General features: G+C 44.2%; 1 protein-coding gene across 6 annotated transcripts in view; it reads right to left on the bottom strand.

Moving 5' to 3' along the window:
- CLIC6 (chloride intracellular channel 6) overlaps positions 1-21,821 on the bottom strand; it is a 100,914-nt gene that overhangs the window by 63,820 nt on the left and 15,273 nt on the right. For 3 of the 6 annotated variants that reach the window (XM_077879110.1, XM_077879108.1, XM_077879109.1), the window contains exon 3: positions 6,267-6,407. The exons of 1 other annotated variant lie outside the window; for it this stretch is intronic. Coding sequence is in view for 2 of the 5 variants with exons in the window: in XM_077879108.1 (XP_077735234.1) it covers positions 6,267-6,407 (141 nt within the window). In the remaining 3 variants the exon portion in view is untranslated. Of the gene's footprint in view, positions 1-6,262; positions 6,408-21,821 lie in introns of all 6 variants that reach the window. 2 more of the 6 variants (XM_077879112.1, XM_077879115.1) reach the window with 1 other exon arrangement.

The following is a 21,821-nucleotide window of genomic DNA, read 5'->3' as shown; positions in this document are numbered from 1 at the left end:
CTGAAACCCTTGGAAACCACTAAGTGATAAGGGCCCTAGCATTTATTGTTCTAAATTTGGTCTTTGACCTAGTTCTTGACACAGGACTCCTGAAATACTTGTAATTTCCTGGGTGATCGCAGTGTCTTTTGTTCTAGTGAGGTGACTCTGGGGGGGCTCCTGGATGGGGGCTGGTCATCAGAAGGCACAAGTCATCATTCTAAGTCAGCTTGGAATTTTTAGCCCACCCTTCATTCTCCTGAGAAAGGAAAAGGGCTGAAAATGGAGTTAATGATTCACCATACCTACATGAGGAAGCCTCCATAAAAACCCCAATGGAATGGGGTTCAGAGAGCATCTGAGTTGGTGAACATGTAATGCACCTGAAGAGGCCATGGAAGCTCGGCCTCTGCATTGCTTTTGTCTGGATGTTCATCTGTACCCTTTATCTGAACCCTCTGTGATAAACTGGTGTATATAAGTAAAGCGTTTTCTTTTTTGTGAGCCACTCTAGCAAATTAATCAAACCTGAAGAGGAGACTATTTGAACCTCTGATTTATAGCTCATGGGTCAGAAGCACAGATGACCACCTAGACTTGCAATTGGCATCTGGAGTGAGGATTAACCTCATGGGGTTGAGCCCATAACCTGTGGGATCCAACACCACCTCCAAGTAGACGGCGTCAGAAATGGATTACATTGTAGGACACCCAGCTGGTGTTGCAGAATTAATTGGTGTGGGTAAAACCTCAGAGATTTGGTGCCTAGAAGTATCAGAATTGAAGTGTTCTGTGTCAAAGTAAGGCAAACACACAGTGGGGAAAAATTTTTTTTCTAACTCAATGGGATACTGTTAATAAGTGAAACATAAGCTTTTAGTTTAACAGCATAAGAGAGGTTGACATAAAAACTTGTGACTTGGACAGCCCGAGTGGCTCAGCAGTTTAGCGTCACCTTCAACCCAGGGCCTGATCCTGGAGACCTGGGATCGAGTCCCATGTCAGGCTCCCTGCATGGAGCCTGTTTCTCCCTCTGCCTGGTCTCTGCCTCTCTTTCTCTCTCTTTCCTCTCTTTGTTTCTCATGAATAAATAAATAAAATCTTAAAAAAAAAAAAAAAACTTGTGACTTGAATGGTATAATACTATAGAGGAGAATTTGACATTATCTAGAAAATTTATCTGTGCCTTCATCCTTTGACCCAGTAATCTACTTCTAGAAAATTCCAGTATATCTGTCCAAGATATACTGGACATATGCACAGGGCTGGTCACAGAAGCACTGTTTTTAATAGCAAAGGGCAGGAAACAACCCAAATGTCCATCAATAGGGAATGACTGAACAAATTAGAAAGTGGTTGTGTAAACTCAGGCATAGGTCCACAGTGGAATATAGACATGAATGAGGAATAGTTCCCTCTACTATTCTGGAGTGATTTCCAGGAAACAGCATTAACAACAACAACAACAAAAAGCACGATACAGAAAACAGTTAAACACACATATTAATAATGCTAAACTTAAAAGTAAAACTTCCAGTTATTTTACCAGCAAAAAAAATGGAGGGAGGCGTTATTTGGAAATACCACAGAATCAGAATTCAGAACAGAAAGGGTATGGCAAGACTATTGGCAAGTCCACAGAACAAGGGAGAGGACCCCTCTTTTATAAAGGAAAAGGGGTGGTGGGGTGGGGTTGTTATAGAAAAAAGTCCATTGGAACAAACTGGGAGTTTGAGGTATAGTGGCTTCTCATTGGCTGAGCTGTGACTGTCTCTTATTGGCAGTGCTGTTGCCAAGGCAAGAGAAACCCTTCCTGCCTCCTGCTGGGATAGTAAGGTGGTATCCCCAGACAAGGCACCTACCTGTCTTCTTGTCGGACTCAGTTAAATGCAAGCGGTAGGGCGTGACAGCTCCCCCTGCTGGCCTCACAACTCCGTTGTAGTGAAAATTCCCCTCTTAATTTCCACAACAGATATCTGTGCACTGGGGTGGGACTTGCAGGTGAGGAGTTGTAGGATTCCTGAAGCTTCCTCTTTTCCTAAGCTGTTCCTCAACCCCTGAGTCCCTCAGAGGTAGTCCACTCTGATCATCATCTCCAGGTTCAGTCCCCAAGGACAACCATCTAGGTCTTTATATTGTGGTGACATGATGCTTTCTTTTGAGTATTATCGAACTATTCAAAAGAGCTCTTCAGAGGAAAAGTTATAAATATATTGATGGTGTCTTATTACCCAGGATTGTTCACTGAGGGCATTTTATAAGACCCTAAGTAGTGATGGGCTGGGAGGATGAAATAAAATAAATAAATGTACAATTCTTTTGTTATAACTTTTGCAGCCTAGGGCACCTGGGTGGCTCAGTAGTTGGGTTTCTGCCTTTGAATCGGGGGGGGGGGGGGGGGGGGGGGGAGTGACCTGAGACAGAGTCCCACACTGGGTTCCCGTAGGAAGCCTGCTTCTCCCTCTGCCTGTGTCTCTCCTCTCTCTGTCTCTCATGAATAAATAAATAAAACATTTTTTTAAAAAATAAGAAATAAAACATTTGCAACCTAAAATCGATCTGAACCCTTTATCTTGCATCTGGAGAGAAGTGCAGTGTGCTCACTGATATTTTGGTCAATTTCCAGGGCTAATAGTGTTCCCTACAGTTATTGTGGTCCCCCACTCCTGGTCTGGGTCTCACTAATCTAAACTGGTCACAGTAGTCCTGTCTCCCCACCCCCAGTCAGGCTGGATTCCAGAACTCAAACTTGAATCAATCAACAGGTGGCATCTTCCCACTAGACACTAGTTCAGCAATGGATCTATTGAGTGATGGGTGTGAAAGGAGGTTTGAGGAGGTGGTTTTAAGGGAAAAACTTTGCTTTTTAGAGAAAACTATAAAAGGAAATGCTCTTCTCTTCCTGAGGATATTGTCCTGCCTGGAGATGAGGTCTCGAACCCTGTACCCATCTCATTAAAGGGCTGAACCAAGAGAATCATGGGACATGGAGCTGAAGTCTGATCTACCCAAGACTTACAGTTAGGTGAGTCAGTAAATAAACCACTTGTTTGAGCCAGTCTGAATTGGCTTTTCTGTTATTTATGGCCAACTATGTCCTGATACAGGGACCTCTGCTTTGTATTCCTATACCCCTGAAGTCTTGAACTCATTCATATCTCACCATCCACTGACCCATGTGGAGCAGCCATGGAACATACCTCTAACACCCTTCACCCCAAATGAGTGAGTGTGTCTGTGGACTGCAGGTTTGGCCCATGAAGCTATATTGCAGTGCCTTCAGCAAAAAAAAAAAAAAAAAAAAAAAAAGCCCAAAAGGAGAACTCTAGTCCCCCCACCCCCGAGAAGTTCTTCATCTATATTTCCTCCCACCTTCCATCATGTTTCTGGCTCCCTACTCCTTCTCTATGCCATCCAAACAGTGATTAACTCTGGGATGAGGAAGTGGATGTGGTCAGGGAGGTCACACTGGATCTTCAAAGTTACTGGAAAGATCTATTTCTTAATTTGGGTAGTGAATACATAGATATTTATTTTATTACTCATGAACTCATATATGTATGTTTTATACTCTTTTAGATCTAATGTGTATTTCACAACAAAAAGAATTTAAGAAGCAACTGGTGGATAAGCTGGGGAGAAAGTGGTAGTTCGCCCTTCTTAAAACAACCACAGCAAAATGCTGTGGTTCACAGATGGATGAATCACACTCAGGGATGCGCCTCAGGGATGTTGTACAGCTCCTAGCTGCCTGCAGAACAAATCCCAGTCCTTAGCTTTGTTGTCCAACCCCACAACCCTTCTAAGACTTCTTCTGTGACTGGTGCTTTTCCTGAAACTCCTTTGCCCCAAACACTGCAAGTCTCAGCTCAAAATGGGTGTGAGAGGCCAGTGCTCTCTGTCTGCCTTCCTGTTCTCTGAACTTTGGGATATCTTTGCACGATTTGTGTTTCCATAGGTTACAACCATGCTCATTTCCCACTGGGTGGCAGCACCAAGCACCAGGCAACTCTCACCCCAGAGGCTCTCCTCCTGCAGCTGAGGATCAACCAGGGAGGCAGTAGGTTTGAGAATCCCTTCTGGTTTGCCAAGGACCCTGCACTCACATGCACAGCAAGTGGGTAGCCATGGCTGCAGAGTAAGGGAGTGAGAACATGGAAAGATCCAAGGCCAGTGTCCTCCTGCATGCTGTGGCTCTAGTGATCACCCTGGCCTCCTAGGACTTACAGCTGAGACACATTTTTGATTCTGTGCCTTTAACAAGAAGCTCAGTTTTGTGAGTCTTTGGATTCAGTCCAGATTCAGGCCAAAGTTTTGAGACCCTTGGACATTGTGAGGAATCAAGGATGACCAAATGCAGGGCAAGTGGGACTCAAATCTGTGTATCGGAGAAGGAAGCCTTCCCTGAATGGCATCGCCATGCAGGTGACACTGGCTAAGCAGACAGGTAGCTGATGACTTGGAGTTCACATCAAGAGCTCTGCCCATTGTGGGAGGACTGTGCTCTATTGTGAGCTCTACATCTGCCCTCTGGCCCCTCAGAGTGCCTTTCCTTTCTAACAAAGATCCAGCAATGGACTTTTATCACAATGTCCTGGGGCACTCAGGGCTCCCATCTAAGGTGCTGCTTTTCAGGAATGCAAGTATTTGGGATGCCAATTAGTAGCCAGTAGGTTGCTTGTTGAACATGGATTCAGGACAGAGAAGCATTTATCATGGGTTGTGAGAAATGTCTGATGATAAAGCATTGGCTACACAGCTGTGTGGCCAGGACTCTTCTACCTGCTACTTTCTGACTTTTCCCCACCTTGTTTTCCCTCTAGACTCCTTACTGGTCACATTGCTTAAATATTACTGACTAACCATACCTTTCTCCTATATTCAGTGGGTCTCCCGAGAATGCCTTCTAACCTCAAGGTGACATTGGTCACAAGAGAGAAGTGATTCTGTTCCTTTAGAGGACCTACACACAGCCCATCTCTTCCATTCTGTGGTGATTTTACCAAGTAGACCTCCAAGAGTACATTATCACCTCTGCACCTGGGCTGCCTGTGGCAACCACTCTATACAAATTGAAATGAGTGCTCTCAGTGGGAGGGAATAAGATAGAAGAAAAACTATCCTCTAGGGGAGAGTTGGGTAGGCAGAGCAATGAACTGGATGTGAAAGTCAAGGAAAAAAGGAAGAATCAAAGGTGATGGAGAACTTGAGTGACTGCGACAGTTAATTTTATGTCAGGGTGATTCATCATGGGTTGAGTGCCCAAGTTCTTTCTGGGTGTTTCTGGGAGTGGATTTTTAGAGGAGATTAGTGTATGAATCAGGGGACTCAGTGAAGTAGAATCCCCTCCCCAATGAGGCCACCATCCAATCCACTGAGAACCTGAATAGGACAAAAGCCAGGGGAAGAGATGATCTGGCCAATTGCTTCAGTGGGGACATGAGTCTTCTCCTACCCTTGGCTCCCCCTAGACTGAATTTCATCACCAGCTCTCCTGAGTCTCCAGCCTGCCGACAGCAAGAGGACTCCTCAGCCTCCGTAATCCAATGAGCTAATATACCATAACAAATCCACTTTTGTTCTGTTTTTCTGAAGAGCCCTGAATGACACAGTCTCTGCACACCAGGGGGAACGGTGATCCCTATCCACAAACCTAGTGCTGGTGGAGGAGAGGCTGATTTTGCCTCAAGTGGGGGGAAATTTACCAAATGGGAAAGGTGTGGCCACAACTTCTATCTTTGTCTTCCAGAAGCCAATCACCCACCCTCCGGTACATCAGATTCCTAAAGTTTCTCCAATGAACTCAGAGTCAATGAGACAAACTCAAACATGGCTGGATGCAGGAGCTCTGCAGACACCTTCCCATCATGTAGAGCCTGAGGAAGACATGCAGGTGGTGGTTGACAGGCAGGATAGATGGAGCGAGGCCAAGTACAGAGGATCAAGTGAGATCCTGAAGCAAGCCATGTGGGCTACACCTCCAACTTCTCTGTTACACAAGCCAAACAAATCCCTTTTATTGACTAAAAAAAGAAAAAATGTAAAATGGTGCAGCCACTGTGGAAAATAGTTTGGTGGTTCCTCAAGAAATTAAACATAGAATTATCCCACGACCCAGCAATTCCACTTCTCCGTGTAAACCCTGAAGAATCAAAAGCAGGGACTCGAACAAATATTTGTATATCAGCATTCACTGCAACATTGTTCACAATAGTCAAAAGGTAAAACAAACCCAGTGTCCAACAACAGATGGGGATAAAAAAAAACCAAATGTGGTCTATACCTACAATGGATCCTTGTTCAGCCATGATGAAGGATGACATGCTGACACATGATACGACATGGACGAGTCTTGAAAAAGTTTTGCCCAGTGAAACAAGCCAGACAAGGAAGGACAAACACTGTATGATTTCACTTCTATGAGGTACCTAGAAGGGTCCAATTCATAGAGACAAGATAAAATAGAGGTTACCAGGGGCTGAGGATAGGGAAAGAGAGAGATCTGTTGGGTAATGAATACAGAATTTATTTGGAGGCTGATAAAAACGTTTTAGGTGAAGTCAGTGGTGTTGGTTATACAAGACTGAGAAAGTATTTAATGCCACTGGATTGTACACTTACAAACAGTTAAAATGATAAATATTCAGTTACATATATCGTGCTGCAATTAGAATAATAGAAATTTATTCTCTCAGCGTTTTGAAGGCCTGAAGTCCAAAATCAAGGTATTGGGGGGAAAAGAAGAGGACCAGACTTTAGATTTTTTAGTGAAATTTATGCAATCTACTCTGGTAAATCAAACATCTTAAGTCCCATTGGATCACGGTGGATAATAAATACATGGATATGTACTTACTCTGAGATCCATGATGGCATAAAATGGACTAGTGCTCTCGCAAGCTCGTGGACAGGTGTGGGGCTGTGAGACCTGAGGTGGCCCCCAGCTCAGGCAGCTGAGCCATCAGACACCGGGGAGGAAAGAGCCAGTTGAGCCTATCTCCCTTCTCCTACACTGAGCCAAGCACGCAGGACAAGAACTCTTAAGCTTGTCTACTCAGAGGCTGCCAGGCCCATTCTTTCCGTCCTCAGATTCCTTGGAAAACATCTTGGGACAAGTATTAAAAGACCTCGTAGTCAGATTATTCCTTCGACAGGAATGCCTAAGATCAAGAACTTCCAGATTTTAACCATCTGAGACTTTTATAAATCTGAGACTTTTATAAATGCACCATTCCCAGAAATTCCAAATCAGCAAGTATAAATTGGGCCCAGGAATCAGAATGTTTAGCACATGAACCCGGTAAATCAGAAGTATGTGATCACTGGATCCATCCCAATGAATCCTGCATGCGACACCAAGTCACCAAAGAAATTTTACTTCGTCAAAAGCTATTAGTTTATTTATTTTTTCAAACTTGTATCATGACATCAGTTTTATCAACATCAACACTATGATTACTATAGTCTTGGAAATCTCATGGTGGCCTCAACAACAGCAGCAAATGGCCACATAACAAAATACAGTGTTGTGGGAGGTTATTTTCTCCAATTATCAATACACCATAGCTGGAATCCTCTTCCTTCTTATACTCAGGGCCATTTGAGCCCCATTGTAGACGCAAATGAGGTATCTGGCTTGGGACCATTGGAGGGTGACAAGACTTTTGAGCTTCACCATCAGTGGAACAATCAAATCCAACTGTTCTCAGGTATTATGACCTATTACATCAGCTCCTGGTTGATGCTGGTGGGTTTGAATGTTCTGCTTCAGAATCCATTCTCTGTGTCCTTGAACCTGTGGGTTGGGTGCTGTGAATACTTCCAATATCTGGGGAGGGGTTGATGCTCTCCAGCGCAGCTACAGGACTCTGGGAATTTCTAAGCTGTGTGTCTCTGAAAGAGGGCTGCCAGCCACCAGATTCCCCCAGAGTCACAGCATCCTTATCCACCAGCTTCTGGGGAACTTCAGAAACAGAAAAACAACTCTGCATCAACATTCCATCTGAATCCCAGAGCCAATGTCACCAGGGTCACCAAGCATCTCACTGAAACCTGAGGCCTCTGCCTGGCCCACAGGGATGCACGTGTACCCCAAGCTTCATTCTGACCCCTCCGCCTGTGACACTGCCATGCCTCGCATTCCATTCATACTAAGCCAGCTTGCTAGGGTGTACTTGTGGTTATTTATTCCCTAAGGTTTCTCATCTCCTACTGTTGCTATCCTTTCATTGAGTGGTCTTTCTGCTCTTGCCCTCGGTCTTCTATGTCTGCAGGAACCACACCACTTTGCAAACCCACTCCCTACACCATCCTGCCTCTTCTTCACTGGGCCATCCACCTACAGGGGCACTTATGACCTCTACAGCTTTGGGTAGCTCTTCATCTTCTCAGGTTTCAGCTGTGCCATGGGTTTGAGAGTTGCTCTCTGTTTCAGGCAGGGTCCACCTGCAGTTATAGGAACCAGTCTAGCTATTTTAAGCAGAAATGCATTTAATAACAGATTTATGTGCTTATAAAATCTTCAGAAGGGCTGAAAAAGCAGGCTGCAGAGAAGGCTTCCAGGAATGACTCACAGACCAATACCCAGAACTAACCCACCAGGGGAGCTGCCACTTCTAACTCACTCCACGGGAAGCTCTGGAATCAGGAAGCTGCCCAGCTCTGGAGTCCCTGACTCCAGTGACAGAAGCTTTGCCTTTGCTTTCGGTGATAAAATACCTTCAGTGGGTCCTCAAACCTACTAAATCTTCATGAGAGAGAGAGAAAAAAGATGCCTCTAACCTCTGCCTCTCTGCACACTTAATCCTGTTCCGAATTCTGCGTTTTCCTGGCCTCATCTAATCTGCAGCTCCTGAATCATATGTGGAGCCCTGTTTGCAAGGCAGGCTGGGAAATGCAGTTTCTGCTGCTCCAGCCTCTACAGAAAAGGAAGACCCAGTTGAAGGAGGTTGGAATGAATGAATGAATGAATGAATGAAATCATTACTGGCATTCCCCCCTCAAAGAGGTGCTGGGAGGAATACAGCCAGCACTTTCTGATATCTTTATTGTTTCATTCATGCATCTGTTTACTCAGTGAATATTTATGGCCACTTATTGTACCAGGAGTTCAGTGGGGAATGAGGCACAGTCCCTGCCTCATTTACAGTCTATGGAGTTTACAGTCTATGCTATGGGCTGAATTGTGCCCTTGCGATTCATATGTCGAAGCCCTTCTCCTTAAAGTGGCTGTGTTTGCAGACAGAGCTTCTAGGAGATTATTTATTTATTTTTACTTTTTTTTTTCTAGGAGATATTTAAAGCAAAAAAGAGATCATAAGAGTAGAGTCCTAATCTGATAGGGTTGGTGATCTTATATAAAAAGGAAGAGTTAGATCTCTCTCTCTCTCTCTCTCTCTCTCTCTCTGTCTCTCCTCCTAACCGCCATGCAAACCCATGCGAGGACACAGCAAGAAGGTGGTTATCTGCAAGCCCGGGAAAGAGCCCTCCCTGGGAACTGAACCATGCTGACACCTTCAGCTCAGACTTTCAGCCTCCAAAGCTGTGAGAAGATAAATTTCTGCTGTTTAAGCAGCTCAGTCTACTGTATTTCATTACAGACACCCAAGCAGGCTAAAACAGTCCAGTAGAGGTTTGGGCAAGATAACAGGTGATTATAATACAATGTGGTGGGTGCCAGGGGGCAAGCACCAAAGACTTTGAGAGCACGGAGGAAGGGCACCTTATAAGCCTTGGCGAGGAGTCAAAAAGGCATTTAAGAATCTGAAGGAACAATCCATGGAAAATTCTAGAGGGAAGAAAGACGCCCATGAGTTCACTAGGGCTAGAAATACCCTTTTTCTAAGATATTTGAGGAGTTTGAGGGGACAGGTGAGTGGTCAGCCTAGAGCACTGCATCCTTTATATAGGGTCCAGTCATGGGAAGTACTCAGGGGTGCACCACATAGTTACTCATTCATGTCTTTGATAAAGGTAAAGAAATGGCAGTAACCACACAGAGGTCCCAAGACTTCCGGGCACAGATACCCCACTGCCCTTTCTCATCCAACACGGTGACCTGGTCTTCAAATTATAAACCACCACGATGTGTGTGTTGTATCTCTATTTCAAGGGAGGCAGACCAGGTTGTGGAACTGGGTGAAGCAGATGTACAGCATCAATCTCTACATCCACACACAGTGTAGACAAGCTAACTCCTGGCGCCTCCAGGAGAGTTGCATACATAACAGCACCTTATGAATCACTAACTAACTCATCTCAGCATGACCTAGTCAAAGAGAGGGTGACCCAGCCATCCAGGTTTTCCCCAGACTGAGCACAGGGGTGAGGAGAGGGAGGGGGAGATTCAGTGCAAAAAGCAGGAAAATTGGGGTACCTGGTTAGCTCAGTGGTTGAGCTTCTGCCTTTGGTTCAGGTCATGATCCCAGGGTCCTGGGATCGAGTCCCACATCGGGCTCCCTGCAGGGAGCCTGCTTCTCCCTCTGCCTGTATCTCTGGCTCTCTGTGTCTCTCATGAATAAATAAATAAAATCTTTAAAAAAAAAAAAAAACAGGAAAATCCTGGGCAAACTGGGACAAATTGGTCATCCAAGTACCTTCAAGAAACAGGATTTGCACAGAGCTCTTGCCATCTTGCTGTAAAACAGCCCCATCTTACACAAGAAGTAGGCATCTTCAGACCTACCAGGAACCCTAAGGTGCATAGGGCTGTAGCAGGCACTCCACCCAATCCCCTCCATGCTCACAAGCCATCAGTGTCCTTCTGGAAGCACCTGAGACACCCCCCCTCCAGGACTTCTCAGCCAAAAAGTGCTGGGGAGTCAACACCTCCAGCTATTGTCCTTGCTGGCAGTTGGAAGACTCATACCCCAGCTTCCACACCCTTTGGTTGGGCAGCTGAGAGGTGTGCCCCACACTTGTGCACGAGGAACCGCCAAGCCGGCCGAGGTCACCTGCCCACTGATGCATCCAGTGTAGGCTCCTTCCTCGCCTCCCTTCCCCACTTCCCCCAGAGTTTCCCACATCACTTCCCTTGTGCCTAAATCTTTATCTTCAGGGCCCATGATGGCAGGAACACAGGCAGATCCCTGCCGCCAAGGATGCCGGATCCTGTAGGGAGGCCATGGAGGTAGTGAAGGACAAGTAAGAAAATGACATCATCACATTCTTTCTACGTGAATATAGACAAAAATGCCTGGTTTGGGGGCATCTGGGTGGCTCAGGGATTGAGCGTCTGCCTTCGGCTCAGGTCATGATCCAGGGGTCCCAGGATTGAGTACCACATCGGGCTCCCTGCATGGAGCCTGCTTCTCTCTGCCTGTGTCTCTGCCTCTCTCTGTGTCTCTCATGAATAAATAAATAAAATCTTTAAAAAAAATTCCTGCTTTTATGAAACCTACCTTGGGGCAAGAGGCCATGGTGAGCAGAATAATGGCCCCCCAAAGATGTTCACACCCTAATTCCTGGCATGTGTGAATATGTTTCAGATGAAGTCTGAAAGTCGTGAAATTAGCTGACTTTAAAAATAGAGAGATGACATTGGACTCTGGGTAGGCCAGTGGCATCCCATGTATTCCTAAAAGATGGAAAAGGGAATGCAGCTGAGTCAGCTGGGGAAGAAAAAGATGGAATAAGAGAAGCAAAGGTTAGCGGTGTGACTGGGGCTTTGAAGATGGAAAGGGACCACAAGCCAAAACTTCAGGCAGCTTCTAGAAGCCGGGAAAGCAAGAAGATGGGTGCCACTGCCAGGAAGGAACGCAGCCCTGCCCTGCTGACACCCTGATTTTAGTGAGGCCAGTAACACCCGCTGCGGCATTGATCCCTACAACTACAGGACAGTAAGTCTGTGTGGGTTTAAGCCACTACGTTTGCGGTGGTTTATTTTGTTTTGTTTTTTTTTTGCAGCAGCCATAAGCAACTAATGCAGGAGTGTAGGCAAAACAAAGTGACCCCAAATCTTGATAATATCATAAATAAAAAATGCAGATGATGAGCTTCAAGGAGAAAACAAAGCAGCAAAGTGGGATAGGCTGATGGACGTGGCCTGGCTTTAGCTAGAAATCTTTTGTCTGTTTGCTGCAAGATCATGTATGCTGAACACTTGCCATGGGAGGGGGGCCCAGAAGCCATATGACCCCCATCAAGTACCTGCTCACCTTCCAGTGGGGACAACCTGTTCAAATTTGCTACCAGCCACTAAGGAGCTGCTTCGAGGTGGAATCACAGTCCCTTTCCTCCCGAAGTAATGCACTGGGCATTTGGGAGCCGAAGGACACCACGGGAGGTGATCTTTTTGTAAGAATCATCCTGGTTATCAACGATGTCCCGGGGTAGCCACGGGCCAGGCTGCGGGAACACGGCCCTTTGCTGGGGCAGAAACAGCTAAGCAGGTAGTTATCCTATGTTCCATTAGGTGATCTTTATCAAGAGGGGTGGCTGATGGTATGGCTCGAACATTTTCATCTCAACACCATCTACAACACTGGGGCCCTTGCTGTTTTCCAGGGAAAATCCTGATCCTTCCTGAAATAGCCATGGAGTTCACGGGAGTCCAGGGAAGGGAGCTCCCACGGCGTGAAAGTTATGATTTTTAACTCAGAGGAGCTCGAAGCTGCAGACCCACCAAAGGACCAGAAACACCAACCCTGAACCACTGTGTTTTCCTGATGTGACACCAAAGCGAAAGCAGCTCCAGCACCCATGGGGGAAGAACGCAGCTCTTGGTGGATTAGTCTACAAAGTGACTCAGGCAGGATGCTTGGGTTGAAGGCGACCCTGGAAAGGCGTGTTGGCGTCTTAACTGTCAGCACCTGTGAATGTTTGGAAACAGGGTCTTTGCAGAGGTGATTGAGTTAATATGAGGTCACTTTAGGTTAGGGGGACCTGGAATCCAGTGGCCAGTGTCTTTATAGAAGGGGATGTAGCGGGCAGCCCAGGTGGCCCAGCAGTTTAGCACCGCCTTCAGCCCGGGCCTGATCCTGGAGTCCCAGGATCGAGTCCCACGTCAGGCTCCCTGCATAGAGCCTGCTTCTCCCTCTGCCTGTGTCTCTGCCTCTCTCTCTCTCTCTCTCTCTCTGTCTCTGTCTCTGTCTTGTATGAATAAATAAACAAAATCTTAAAAAAAAAAAAAAGGGATGTAGCATCAGAGACGCTGGAGAGGAGGTGATATGAGGATGGAGGCAGAGGCCAGAGCAATGCAGCCGCAAGCCAAGAGCAGCAGGAGCCCCCGAAAGCTGGAAGAGGCAAAGAAGGATCATCCCCTGGAGCTTCGGAGCCAGCACGACGCTGCTGACACCTTGATTTCTGGCCTCTAGAACCATGAACCCTGACAAAGCAGGGTTCATGTCAACAAACATTTCTGTTGTTTGTTTTTTAAAGATTTTATTTATCTACTTGAGAGAGAGCATAAGTGGGGGAAAAGGAGGAAAGAGACAGGGAGAAGCACACTCTCCACTGAGCAGTGACCCCTGACGTGAGGCTTGATTGCAGGACCCCAGGATCATGGCCTGAGCCAAAGGCCGATGCTTAACCGACCGAGCCACCCAGGCGTCCCTCATTCCTGTTGCTGTAGTCCCCCCAGCGAGCAGTCCATCGCTTTGGCAACCCTCAGAACCCGTAGCATAGGCCAATCTGAAAAGAGCTGTGGGGCTGAAAGTCCGCCTGGAGCCCCTTCATGATACGGATGCTCCTCTGTCGAGGCAAAGCTGCCCACAATCGGCCACCTGTTAACCGGCTAAGTATTTCGCCGAAGGCTGCTGAATCTGTTTGTCCCCCCAGACCTGAAGCAGAGCCAGAGGGGAGCCCACTCTCCTGCTCACTGCCTCCTTGCTTCTTGCCTTGTGGGTCTCCCCCAAGCACCTGGCAGTTGATGATGCTTGGCCAGGCGCCCGGTTTCTCCCTCCTCTGGCTCCAGAGTCACCCTCCAAGGTATGTGTTCTTGCTCCCTTTTCCTAGTCAAGGGGTCCATCTCTTTGCAACCAGGAAAGAGGGCTAGAAGGCTGCTCATGTTTCCAGAAGGCATGGACAGTCTTGTAGACATAGCATTCCCCCCAGGCAGCTGTGAGAGTGCCTGGTCCAGAAGAAGCCCCTGCTAGAGACTCATTGAATGAGGGGGTCCCTGTGCTTTGGCCAGTGGTGTACAGTGGGAATCGAGATCAAGCAGTGTGTACAGGCACTGTTACGTTGCAGAGACACGTTTAAGCAAACAGATCCTTCGGATCCTTCAGTACCTTACCCATATAGCAGCCTTCTGGGCTCTCCTCATCTGACCCTTCTGCCTTGGTCGGTCTGTCTGATGGAAAATATTAGGTACGTGGCCACTTGGACAGCTGAGCTCTCCTTACCCCTCCCCTTTACCTCCCTCCTTCCCCCATTCCTTCTTTCTCCTGGATTTATAAAGGGATGTGGGCATAGGGATTAACTTCGCAGAAAATGCATCGCCCCAAGCCACGCTTTTGCAAGTCTGCCTTCGACCACTAGGTGGTAGTGTTGGCATGGCTTGTTCTCCCCTACCCAGCAATTTGCTAGGAGTGGCCCCAACAGAGGAGGGCTTCACCCTCCTTATTTCAGCAGGGAGTACCTGGAAGGGGAGTGGGGTGGGGGAGGACCCCTTTACAATGAGGTACTCTAAAACATTATTTTGACACGTTTTCAACAATGTTACCCTGGAGAGGTACAATTTGTAATGAGTCTGTTCTGGCAAGTTGACTTAACTTTCTTGCTTTCTCCATCAAGTGTTTTGTGGCCATATTATTAGACAATTTTTAAAAATTGATAGATTCTGTTCTAAAACAGTACAGGGGGGCAGCCCAGGTGGCTTAGCGGTTTAGCGCCGCCTTCAGCCCAGGGCATGATCCTGGAGATCCCAGATCCAGTCCCATGTCAGGCTCCCTGCATGGAGCCTGCTTCTCCCTCTGCCTGTGTCTCTGCTTCTCTCTCTCTCTCTGTGTGTGTATGTGTCTCTCATGAATAAATACATAAAATCCTTAAAAAAACAACAACAACAACAGTACAGGATTACTGGAAAAATTGAGTGCAAAGTCAAGGGCACTCTCGTCTATCACTTCACCCCACACACAGCACTCAGTCTCTGCTGTGCTGACATCTTGCATTGGTGAGGTACATCTCTGTTACTGAGGAGCCAATATTGATACATTATTATCATCTAAAGTCTATAGTTGACCTTAGGTTTCATTCTTGGTGTTGTAGATTCTATAGGTTTGGACAAATGTATAATGGCACATATCTATCATTATGATGTCATGCAGAGTATTTTCAGTGCCCTTAAAAACTCCTCTGTGTGACACCTATTCATCCCTCCCCGATGCCCCCATCCAAGCCCTGGCAACCACTGATCCATTTTCTGTCTCCATAGTTTTGCCTTTTCCAGAATGTCATGTAGTTGGAATCAAACAGTATGCAGCCTTCTCAGATTGGCTTCTTTCTCTTAGCAATATGCATTTTAGATTCCTCCCTATATTTTTGTAGCTGGAAAGTTCATTTCTTTTTAGATCTGAATAATATTCCATTATCTGAATGCACCACAGATTATTTAACCATTCACCTGCTCAAGGACATCTTGTTGCTTCCAATTTTTGGTAATTATGAGTAAAACTACTATAAAGACTCATATGTAGGTTATCACATGGACATAAGTTTTCAACTCGTGTAATAATAAGGAGCACAGCTGACAGATTGTATGGTAAGACTAAGCTTCATTAGATGATCTTTATCAAGAGGGTTGGCTAGAGTGTTTGACTCTGCTCCTGGGCACAGTCCCTGCATTCCTGGAAGGAGTGCCTCTGTAAGCTCAGTTGGCATCTTCAAAGGACACTGGCGTCCCTGGAGCTTCTTGTCCACCAACAGAGCGACATGCTACCGGTGGAGCACAGTCCCAGAGAGCCATTCTGCACTGGACAAGATGACTAGAAGGAAGAATTCACCACAAAAGAAAGAACCAGAAGTAACACTCTGCCACAGATCTAATGGATATGGATTTAAATAAGATGTCAGAGATACAATTCAGGATTACAATTATAAAATTACTGGTGGCTCTTGAACAAAGCATAAAAGACTCTATAGAGTCTCTTACTACAGAATTGAGATCTAATCAGGCCAAATTAAGAATATTTTATTCTTAATAAAGTCTAAACTGGATGCTCTAACTGCTATGGTTAATGAACCAGAAGAGAAAGTGAATGATGTAGAAGACAAGTCAATGGAAAGGAGGAAGCTGAGGAAAAAAGAGAAAAACAAGAGCCCATGAGGAGAGACTCTAGGAATTATGTGACAGTTTGAGAAAGAATAATATAGGGATTCCAGAGGGTGTAGAGAGAGAGAGAGAGAGGGGGGACCAGAAAGTATATTTGAACAAATCATAGCTGAGAACTTCCCTAATCTGGTGAAGGAAACAGGCATTCATATCCAAGAGATAGACAGGATCCATTCCCAAAATCAACAAAAACTGATCAACATCCCAATATATAATAGTGAAACTTGCAAATTTCAGAGATAAAGAGATAATCCTAAAAGCAACTTAAGACAAGAGATTCCTAACTTATATGGGGAGAAATATCAGATTAACAGCAGATCTATCCACAGAGACCTGGCAGGCTGGAAAGGGCTGGCAGGATATATTCAGGGTACTAAATAAGAAAAACATGCAGCCAAAAATACTCTATCCAGCAAGGCTGTCATTCAGAATAGAAGGAGAGATAAAGAGCTTCCAGAATAGCCAGAAACTGAAAGAATATGTGACCACCAAACTGGCTCTGCAATAAATATTAAGGAGAACCCTGTAAGTGAAGGAGGGAGCCCAAAGAAACAATCTGCAAAAACAGGGACTGTATAGGTAATATCATGACACTAAATTCATATCTTTCAATAGTAACTCTGAACGTGAATGGGCTAAATGATCCAGTCAAAAGACACAGGGTATCAGACTGGATAAAAAAGCAAGACCATCTATATGCTGTCTGTGAGAGACTCATTTTAACCTAAAGGTACCTTCAGATTGAAAATGAGGGGGTGGAGAATAATTTACTATGCAAATGGACCTCAAAAGAAAGCTGGGGTAGCAATCCTCATATCAGATGAATTAGATTTTATTTATTTATTTATTTATTTATTTATTTATTTATTTATTTTATGATAGTCACAGAGAGAGAGAGAGAGAGGCAAAGACATAGGCAGAGGGAGAAGCAGGCTCCATGCACCGGGAGCCCGACATGGGATTCGATCCTGGGTCTCCAGGATCGCGCCCTGGGCCAAAGGCAGGCGCCAAACTGCTGCGCCACCCAGGGATCCCAGATGAATTAGATTTTAATCCAAAGACTGTAATAAGAGATGAAGAGGAACACTATATCATACTTAGAGGGTTGGGACGCCTGGGTGGTTCCCAGGTAAAGTAAAGAGATACATAGATAATAATACATTAATAATACGAGACTTCAACATGGCACTCTCAGCAAAGGACAAATTTCCTACGCAGAAGATCACCAAAGAAATAAGGGCCTTGAATGATACACTGGACCAAATGGATTTCACAGAGATATACAGAACATTCCGTCCTATTACAACTGAAGACATATTATTCTCAAGTGCACATGGAACTTTCTCCAGAATAGACCACATAATACTGGGTCACAAATCAGGTCTCAACTGATACCAACATACTAGGATTATTTCCTGCATATTTTCAGACCACAGTGCTTTGAAACTAGAACTCAATCACAAGAAGAAACTTGGAAAGAGCTCAAACACTTGGTGGTTAAAGAGCATCCTACTAAAAGATGAATGGATCAACCAGAAAATTAGAGAAGAATTACAAAGATTCGTGGAAACTAACAAAAATGAAAGCACAACTGTTCAAAATCTTTGAGATACAGCAAATGCAGTCCTAAGAGGGAAATACATCTCAATACAAGCTTCTTTCAAAAAAAAATTGGAAAAATCTCAAATACACAAGCTAACATTACACTTAAAGGAACTAGAGAAAGAACAGCAAATAAAGCCTAAGCCAAGCAGAAGAAGAGAAATAATAAAGATCAAAGCAGAACTCAATGAATTAGAGACCAGAAGAACTGTAGAACAGATCAACAAAACCAGGAGCTGGTTCTTTGAAAGAATTAATAAGATAGATAAACCCCTAGCCAGAATTATTAAAAAGAAAAAAGACTCAAATAATAAAACCATGAATGAAAGAGGAGAGATCACAACCAATATCATAGAAATACAAACAATTTTTAAAACGTATCATGAGCAACTATACACCAAACAAATTAGGCAATCTGGAAGAAATGAATGCATTCCTGGAAACCTACAAATTACCAAAACTGAAACAGGAAGAAATAGAAAATCTGAACAGACCAATAACCCATGAGGAAATTGAAGCAGTCATCAAAAACCTCCCAAGAAACAAAAGTCCAGGGCCAGATGGCTTCCCAGGGGAATTCTACTGAACATTTAAAAAAGAAATAATATCTATTCTACTAAAGCTGTTTTGAAGGATAGAAATGGAAGGAATACTTCCAAACTCGTTCTATGAGGCCAGCATTACATTGATCCCAAAACCAAAGACCCCACCAAAAAGGAGAATTACAGACCAATATCCCTGATGAACATAGTTGCAAAAATTCTCACCAAGATACTAGCCAATAGGATCCAAAAGTACATTAAGAGGATTATTCAACACAACCAAGTGGGATTTATTCCTGGGATGCAAGGGTTGTTGAACATTTGTAAAACAATCAACATTATAGATCATATCAATAAAAGAAAAGACAAGAACCATGATCCTCTCAATAGATGCAGAGAAAGGATTTGACAAAATACAGCATCCTTTCCTAATTAAAACTCTTCAAAGTGTGGGGATAGAGGGAATATTTCTCAGTATCATAAAAGGCATCTATGAAAAGCCCACAGAGAATATAATTTTCAATGGGGAAAAATTGAGAGCCTTTCCCCTAAGATCAGAATCGTGATCCCTGCGCCACCCAGGGATCCCCACCACTGCTATTCAACATAGTACTAGAAGTCCTAGCCTCAGCAATAAGACAACAAAAAGAAATAAAAGGCATTCAAATTAGCAAAGAAGAAGTCAAACTCTCCCTCTTCTCAGATGACATGATACTATATAGAAAACTCAAAAGACCCCACCCCAAGATTGCTAGAACTCATACAGCAATTCAGCAATGTGGCAGAATACAAAACCAATGCACAGAAATCAGTGGCATTTCTATACACTAACAATGAGACTGAAGAAAGAGAACCTAAGGAATCAATCCCATTTATAATTGCATCCAAAATCGTAAGATACCTAGGAATAAACCTAACTAAAGAGGTAAATGATCTATGCTTTAAAACCTAGAACACTTATGAAAGAAATTGAGGAAGACACAAAGAGATGGAAAAACATTTCACACTCATGGATTGGAAGAATAAACACTGTGAAAATGTCTACGCTACCCAGAGCAGTTCACACAGTCAATGCAATTCCTTTCAAAATACCATGGACTTTCTTCACAGAGTTGAAACAAATAATCTTAAGATTTGTATGGAACCAGAAAAGACCCTGAATAGCCAGAGGAATGTTGAGAAAGAAAACCAAAGCTGGCGCATCACAATGCCTGACTTTAAGCTGTACTACAAAGCTGGGATCATTAAGACTGTGGTACTGGTGAAAAACAGACACATAGATCAAAGGAGAGCCCAGAAATGGACCCTCAACTCTATGGTTAACTCATGTTCGACAAAGCAGGAAAGAATATCTACTGGAAAAAAGATAGTCTCTTCAATAAATGGTGCTGGGAAAATTGGACAGCCACGTGCAGAAGAATGAAACTGGACCATTCTCTTACACCATGCACAAAGATAAACTCAAAATGGTTGAAAGATCTAAATGTGTGACAAGAATCGATCAAAATCCTAGAGAAGAACACAGGCAACAACCTTTTTAAACTTGGCCACAGCAACTTCTTGCAAAACACATCTAAGAAGGCAAGGGAAACAGCAAAAATGAACCATTGGGACTTCATCAAGATAAAAAGCTTCTGCACAGCAAAAAGCAAAACAACAACAACAAAAAAACAGTCAATAAAGCTAAAAGACAACCTACAGAATGGGAGAAGATATTTGCAAATGACACATCAGATCCAGGGCTAGTATCCAATATCTATAAAGAATCTATCAAACTCAACACTCAAGAAATAAACAATCCAGTCATAATATGGACAGAAGACATGAAGAGACATTTCTCCAAAGAAGACATACACATGACCAACAATCACATGAAAAAATGCTCCACATCACTTGCCATCAGGGAAATACAAACAAAGCCACAATGAGATACCACCTCACACCAGTGAGAATGGCTAAAATTAACAAGACAGGAAATAATAAATGTTGGCGAGAATGTGGAGAAAGGGGAAACCCTCTTGTACTGTTGGTGGGAATGCAAGCTGGTGTAGCTACTCTGGAAAACAGTGTGGACGTTCCTTAAGAAGTTAGAAATAGAACTACCCCATGAGACAGCAATTGCATTACTGGGTATTTACCTGAAAGATACAGATGTAGTGAAACGATGGGACACCTGCACCCCAATGTTCATAGCAGCAATGTCCACAACAGCCAAACTGTGGAAGGAGCTGAGATGTCCTCTGACAAATGAATGGATAAAGAAGATGTGAGATAGATAGATAGATAGATAGATAGATAGATAGATAGATAGAATGGAATATTACTCAACCATCAGAAAGGACAAATACCTGCCAATTACCTTGACATGGATGGAACTGGAGGGTGTTATGCTAAGTGAAATATGTCAATTGGAGAAAGACAATTATCATATGATTTCACTCATGTGGAATATAAGGAATAGTAAAAGGGAAGGAGGGAAACTGGGGTGGGGGCGGGGGCTAGAGAGGAAGACAAACCATGAGAGACTCCTAACTCTGGGAAACAAAGGGTTGTGGAAGGGGAGGATAGGGGAGGGATGAGGTAACTGGGTGATGGGCATTAAGGAGGGTAGATGATGAGATGAGCACTGGGTGTTATACTATGTTGGCAAATTGAATTTAAACAAAATAGGAAAGAAAGAAAGAAAGAAGAAAGAAAGAAAGAAGAAAGAAAGAAAGAAAGAAAGAAAGAAAGAAAGAAGAAAGAGAGAGAGAGAGAAAGAAAGAAAGAAAGGAAGGAAGGAAGAAAGAAAGAAGAAAGAAAAAAAAAAAAAGAAAGAAGAAAGAAGAAAGAAAGAAAGAAAGAAAGGAAGGAAGGAAGGAAGGAAGGAAGGAAGGAAGGAAGGAAGGAAGGAAGGAAGGAAGAAAAAGAAAGAAAGAAGAAAAAGAAAGAAAGAAAGAAAGAAAGAAAGAAAGAAAGAAGGAAAGAAAAAGAAAGGGAAAGAAAGAAAGGGAAAGGAAGTGTTGGCTGATGGTAAGGAATTGTTGGAACATCTTCATCTCAATACCATCTACAACACTGGGGCTCCAGGGAAGGGATTTCCCCTGCATGAAAGGAACCCCCCAACACATATGCCCTTCCACCCCCACTCACTTGATTGATGAGGAAATGATCACCCTGAGCAAAGGTCTACATTGTGGGGGGGAAAAACAGCCTCTGATTCTCTTCCAACTCAAAATAAATTCAAATACTCAGGTGAAGTGGTTTTAGTAGGAGAAAAAACTTTATCAAGTAAAATAAGCTGGTGATGGTGCTTCCACACTGTAGAGAGATGGTCTTGGTCTCACAAATGACTGAGAAACACCTAGACGGGCCGTGAAGGGTAGTTGGGAGGGAGAGACAGGATGCTCCCCTCAGCTTGCTTGCACGGGGGCTCAGCCTGCCCCATC

The sequence above is a fragment of the Canis aureus genome, chromosome 30 (genome assembly GCF_053574225.1).
Source record: "Canis aureus isolate CA01 chromosome 30, VMU_Caureus_v.1.0, whole genome shotgun sequence".
Classification (NCBI taxonomy): domain Eukaryota; kingdom Metazoa; phylum Chordata; class Mammalia; order Carnivora; family Canidae; genus Canis; species Canis aureus.
The sequence above is the reverse complement of the archived record's forward strand: the minus strand, read 5'-3'. Positions and strand labels throughout refer to the sequence as shown.